General features: G+C 37.4%; 2 protein-coding genes across 5 annotated transcripts in view; one reads left to right on the forward strand and one right to left on the reverse strand.

Annotated features, from left to right (window-relative positions):
- Tnfrsf19 (TNF receptor superfamily member 19) overlaps nucleotides 1-6000 on the forward strand; it is a 91023-nt gene that overhangs the window by 32932 nt on the left and 52091 nt on the right. The window lies entirely within an intron of this gene.
- LOC104850496 (cell cycle control protein 50A-like) overlaps nucleotides 4715-6000 on the reverse strand; it is a 2469-nt gene continuing 1183 nt past the window's right edge. The window contains exon 2 of the mRNA XM_010607469.2: nucleotides 4715-5587. Coding sequence (XP_010605771.1) covers nucleotides 4730-5587 — 858 coding nt within the window. The 3' untranslated portion in view covers nucleotides 4715-4729. The remainder of the gene's footprint in view (nucleotides 5588-6000) is intronic.

Consider the following 6000-nt stretch of genomic DNA (forward strand, 5'->3'; position numbering starts at 1 on the left):
GTAGGGCAGGCATTATTATTATGATCATCATCATTATTATTATTATGCCCACCTTACTGATGACGAGACTGAGGGTTAGAGTTCCCCAAACAACTCGGTGAACAAGTGGCATAGCTGGTGTGCAGGCTCACATGCATTGGATCCCATATAGGAAAATCCATGCTCCCCCAGCAGTATTAATAGCTTGAAAAGAATTCAAACCTCGTTTATTTCCGGTTAATGCACCTCTTCTTCTGTGTTCCCCTTTCCCTTTCCCTTTGTTTTCCTGTCTTCTGCTTCTCTTCCTTTTCTGCTTTCCTTCTTTGTTGTGTTTCAACTCGTACATGCGTCTCTTACAATCCAGGCTTCCTGTATCAAAGCAAGGTTTTGAAACACTCTGCTCCAGCCGGAGCCTTTGCTGGGGATGCTTAGCAAGGGAACAATGCTGCGCCCACCCCTGAAAATCACGCGCCTGCACTTTGATCCCAGGAGACTGTGTGTGGGAGGCTCTCTTCTGTACTCCCAGAAAGGCTTTTTTGCATGCTCACGGCTCACCCAGCAACAAAAGTGCTCAGCAAAAGCACACATCTGTTCCTTTGCAGCCACAATGACTGCACAGAGCGGGAAAGCAGTGACTGTGACCTCCCCACAGTCTGCACACTGGTCCAAAGAAGTTCTTCTAGAATAGGGGTTTATATTGTTTTCTTGATTATGAGTAATAGATGCTTTTTGCAAAAATTAAATTGTTACAGAATTACAAAAAAATTAAAAATAACTCCTAATTCCACTAACGATCAAGAAGTCCTCTCTGTTAATAATTTTAAAGAAATACTAATTCGTGAATTAATTCTTCAGTTCTCTGTGTCTTCCGTGCCCGTTCCCCCCACCCATCTGTGCCTTTGGCTTGGAACATTGTGTAACTGGAGCGTTTAGGATTGAGAGGGTGGTGACCTTATGTGTTTTTTCTCCTTGAATCTTTGTGAGGCTTGTTCAAGACGTGCCTTTGAAAGCCAGGCATAATAACCAGGAGGAGGGAGAAGGCACCTCTCATCCACAGTGTGATGAGTTAATTAGCAAGATATCTAGGCTGAAACGATTACTCAGTGTCCTTTATGAAGTAGTAGTTCACTGAGTACAGGCGCTACTATCCTTTGTGTTGGTTTTAATTTAATTTTTGCCCAATAAGTACTGCTCTGTTGATTTTCAATGTACATATGAATGAAGAAATTAAAATACATCAATTCTGTAGAAAAATGGAAATTTTGAACTGGCCGGGACTTGCATTCTAGCATCCAGGCTGAGAATGTGGAGGCTCTGAAAGAGTGCCTGCAAGTCCTGCTTCCTGTGCCACATCTAGCCTGTATTTGTGGGTTTGTTGGTGCTCTTCTTACAGCTCTTAGACTTATGTCTATTTCTATTTATTTTGTGACCATCACAAAGCACAGATAACCAGTGTTAGTAGTATGTGGCCTGTAGGCAACTTCCTAGGTGTATGTCACACGCATGCACACATACTTGGCAGATATTCTAGCACAATGGTTGTAAAGCCTGGTTGTAAAGTCTGACTCTAGAACTGAACAGTGTAGATTTGAGTCCTGGTTCTAACATTACCTGTGTCACCTTGCTTAGGGTAAGTCACTTCTCCAAGCTTCATCACCCATCATTGCAGTGGGAATAGTGAATGTTTCCCTCATTAAGAAAGAGTGTAACTTATTGAGATCATGTGTATAAAAGGTTCTCGACATGTAGTTAACACCCACTAATATTAAAACATTTTCTTCATGATTGATGCTTTGTTTGTTTGTTTTAGTGCTAGAGTTTGAAGGGCCTCATATGCTAGGCAAGTTCTCTTGCCACTGCGCCGCATCCCTGTCCTCCATAATTGAGATTTTATTTGTTGTGATGAGAATCCGTACACAGATATTTCAATTTGTACACAGTTCCCAAAATACATACTGAAAACCTAAAAATTATTTTTTAGTTGATGCTGATTCCAGTTATTCCACTGATTTTCCAGCTTTCAAATGGGAAGCAAATTTTCCTTATGAGATTATCAAGGACCAATATCTTTAAATAGTTGATAAGCATTGACATGAATCTCACCAATTTACAGTTTAATACCATATATATAGTACATTCTCTCATTTTCAGTCTTTCACAGACCATTAACAAAAGTATTAGGAAAATTGGATTACCACACTAAACATGTTACAGAGTGTATACAATCCAAACAAGGAACCCACAAAGAAGTGGCTTTCTTAAGGAAATAATTCCCCTAAAAACAACATGGGAATAGGATTATTAATCTGTTTGTAATCAGTGGGATCATACTTCTAATTGTGTTATAACTAATTTTTTAATCCATAGTAAATATGTGACATCATTTTTTTAATTGTCCATTTTTATTAATGCAGAACATACAATGTTATCTTTTAATATAATCAAGGTTAAAAATAAACTTGCTATCCAATAAATCATACTCATTTGACTCTTTAAGTTGAATGATACTCTATTAGGCAGTACAGTTATTTTTTTCCCACTTATTTGTAAATCACCTTAGGATTTCAATGAAATTTCTTAGCTTTTATTTACTGAATAATTTCAACTGGAAAACTTTTCACAATAAGATACTTCCGACAAATTGCTGCATTTTCTATGTCTTCTACTTAACCTTGTTGCCTTAACATGCAGTGGGATTCTCCAAAATTTGAATCTGACATCAATGTTCCCAAATTTAGGCATAAGACTTGTAAGAAGGAAATGCTTTCCCTTCCCCATGCTTCACAGGGGCCGTGTGAACAGCTTCATACGAATTTTCTTACTTAGCAAGAGGAATTCCCTCAGAGTTCAAACGGCAGGAGAAAGGAGGGCCTTAAAGACATCAATACCCCTCGGCAACGTGAAAATGTTGCAAGAGCTCTTCAACTTTTTTTTTTTTCTTCTGGTACCCGGGACCAAACTCAGAACCTTGCACTTGCTAAGCAGGTACAGTGCCACTGCGCTACATCCCGGCCCTTCAACTTTTAACTGGTTCCCCAATTTAAAAAATAAAAGTGGGGGCAGAAACAGAGAAAGATGGACAGAGACACAGAGAGATGGATGTAGGGCAGAAGACCTCCTTAAAGCACAGACTATCTAGAAAGAATGAAGAAATCCCCATTTCTGCATGACCCAGAAAACAAGCACCACGTGTAAGAAGGACAACTTTCAGGTAAACAGCATTCCAGAGGTCTGGCAAAACAAAGACTATATCTAGATAAAGAATACTCTCTCTACTCAGAAATTTTGGGAGAATCATACACCAGGTAACTCGTGCAAGTAATACTTTTATGAGTTAAAAGTCACTATGAATTACAAGTCCTCAACTAAAAAAATCTGTGGCAAAACTAATCTCTCAAAACTTAATCTGTGGCACATTTCTATTAACTATTACACTATTTTATTTTTCTAAAAAATATATTAATCAAAATTGATATATTAACCAGAACTTCTAATTTCAAATATGACTGCATGAAATTATTACAAACTCTTAATCACAGTCATTCTTCTATATAAACATGAGTTTTTAGTTTTAAAAGATGCAATTAAATCACCTCTATTAAATACATACATTTTCATGTATGTAGAAAAATAAGTTTACATTTACTTCAAGAATAAGTTCCATAGTAAACACTTATAGCATTTATTCAATAAGGAATATTAAAATAATCCCAGTTAGCAAATAACCTCAATCATATACATTGTAATTAATCATGTACATATTCCAAAAATCCCCAGAAATAGGATTATTTATAGAACATCTTAAAGCATATCTTGGACAACCAACCAAAACAATAAATTAAAGAGAACATGTATTTAAAGTACGCCATCCATGTTTGACCTGTACACAAAAATTAAAGGAAATACAGGGGAAATTAAGTTTCAAAATTTCTGCAATATAATATTAGCACTTAAGCCAAAACACCTGCAAAATAGGGTAGTTTGAGGTATTTCCAATGTTGAATTAAGTTTCTGAATGTTAAATACCGCAAGAACAAAAACAATGTGGGCACTGACCTCTAGTCTACAATGGAGGCAGGGGTGAAGGTCTGCCACGGCGTTTGCTTGCCTCACCTATATTCTTTCTCCCTTAAAAAGCATAAGCTTCAAGGGAAAGGACCACATGTAAAAACATTTCAGGTGAGCTGGAGTTCCTGAGTGTAATGTTTTAACAAATGAGAGGAAGAAATTTAAATTCTCCTGTCCAGGACATGCCTGCCCGCTTTAAACATGAGCATGACTTTCTATGCCTCACAGATAAGCATGTCCTTTGAAACACAGCTGAGCCTGACTAAACACTAGAACGGATAAACAATACATGAACCACCTAAGCAAAGACGGTACTTTAAGCCTTTACACATGACACATGAAAATGAAGAAGTGTTTTATGTAGATTTAGTCTTCATCTTTCTATGAATCTGAAAGGTTAGCAAGTACACTTTCAATCCTTCACATAATCAACACACATGTACAGCATTATATGTCAATATATTGACAGCATCAACATTTAAGCAGTAGATGCATTTCACATGAAAGAAGCTCTATGTATCATGTGGCCTGGCCTAATAAGCAAACAAAAAGGCAACTTTAACAGTGACAGTGTTGATATGAATCAATATACCTAACATTTATTTCCATATATTTTATAAGTCATCCATAGCAAAGAAGCAAAGGACAAAAGAGTTCTTAAAAAAATTTGTATGAGCCAACCTCAAAATGCCATGGTGTCAGCAGTGTTACTACTGCTTCCATATTTATGATTAATTACTAGCAGAACAACTCCCAGAAGGAAAGCGATTGATCCAACAGTGATGTAAGCAATCCCCAAAAATGGATTTTTTCCTCCCATCCATGAAATAGTGCTCAAGATCATCCATTTTCGTCCACCAAAAGAATGTACAGGGTAATTGTATGTGATTTTCAAATAGTACTGTCCAGCTGGTAATGTTGGATGTAAATCATTTTTCCGTTCAATAAGACGATACAACTTTCGAAAAGTAGGCAGTGCTGCTGTGCGCATCCAAACAATAAAATCCTCATTTATGAAGCCATTATTATCTTCTTCAGAATCCAGCATGTACACTGGTTTGAGCCAGTTTATTGGCTTTGTTGTTCCTTTAAATCGTTCTTCCAGGGTTCCTTCTCCAGGAGGATTTCTGAACTTCACATGTTTGTCTGTCCACCAAGCAATACCTTTCTTGATCAAATGAATAGGTGTAGGCGTAGGATCAGATTCATTGGCGAGCAGAAACAATTCTAACGTATCATTAAACATGCTGTTGGCAATAGCTCCACAAGGAGCAATTGGTAGGTCTTCATTTTTTCGATAAGGCTCACATTCCTTACTGGGATTAAGCAAAGCACTAGAATCTCCATTTAGCTGTCTATCATCTCGAGATTTCACATAACGGCGATGATTTTGATAAAAATTAGACAGTCCATAATACATAAACACATTGCCCTCAAATGCCTTTTCCAGTGTGAAGTTAATGGTGCAAACACAAGGTGTCACATCTGGGGAGAAGCATTTATTGCAGGGACTGGAAGGCTCTGCTCCGGTATAATCAATCTCTATCTCGCGGATGTTGTTGGAGGTGATGAAGATGCCGACCTCATCTTCGACAAAGGAGCTCACCATCCTCAGTGGAGGAAAGATAGCCTCTTTAATAAATGGTGTTGGAAAAACTGGATATCAACCTGTCACAGATTAAAATTAGACCCTTATCTTTCGCCATGCACTAAATTAAAATCCAAATGGATTAAAGATCTAAATATTAAAACAGAAACATTAAACTTGCTGGAAAGTAAGTTAGGCAGAACTCTGGAAGACATTGGTATAGGAAAAGACTTTATGAACAAATCCTCAGTAGCACGGGAACTAGCAGAAAGAATCAACAACTGGGATCTCATCTTACTAAAAAGCTTCTGTACTTCAAAAGAAACCATTAGCAGAACTAAGAGACAATCTACAATGTGGGAAAA

This window comes from Fukomys damarensis, unplaced genomic scaffold (assembly GCF_012274545.1).
Source record: "Fukomys damarensis isolate Sample0158 unplaced genomic scaffold, DMR_v1.0_HiC HiC_scaffold_38, whole genome shotgun sequence".
NCBI lineage: Eukaryota > Metazoa > Chordata > Mammalia > Rodentia > Bathyergidae > Fukomys > Fukomys damarensis.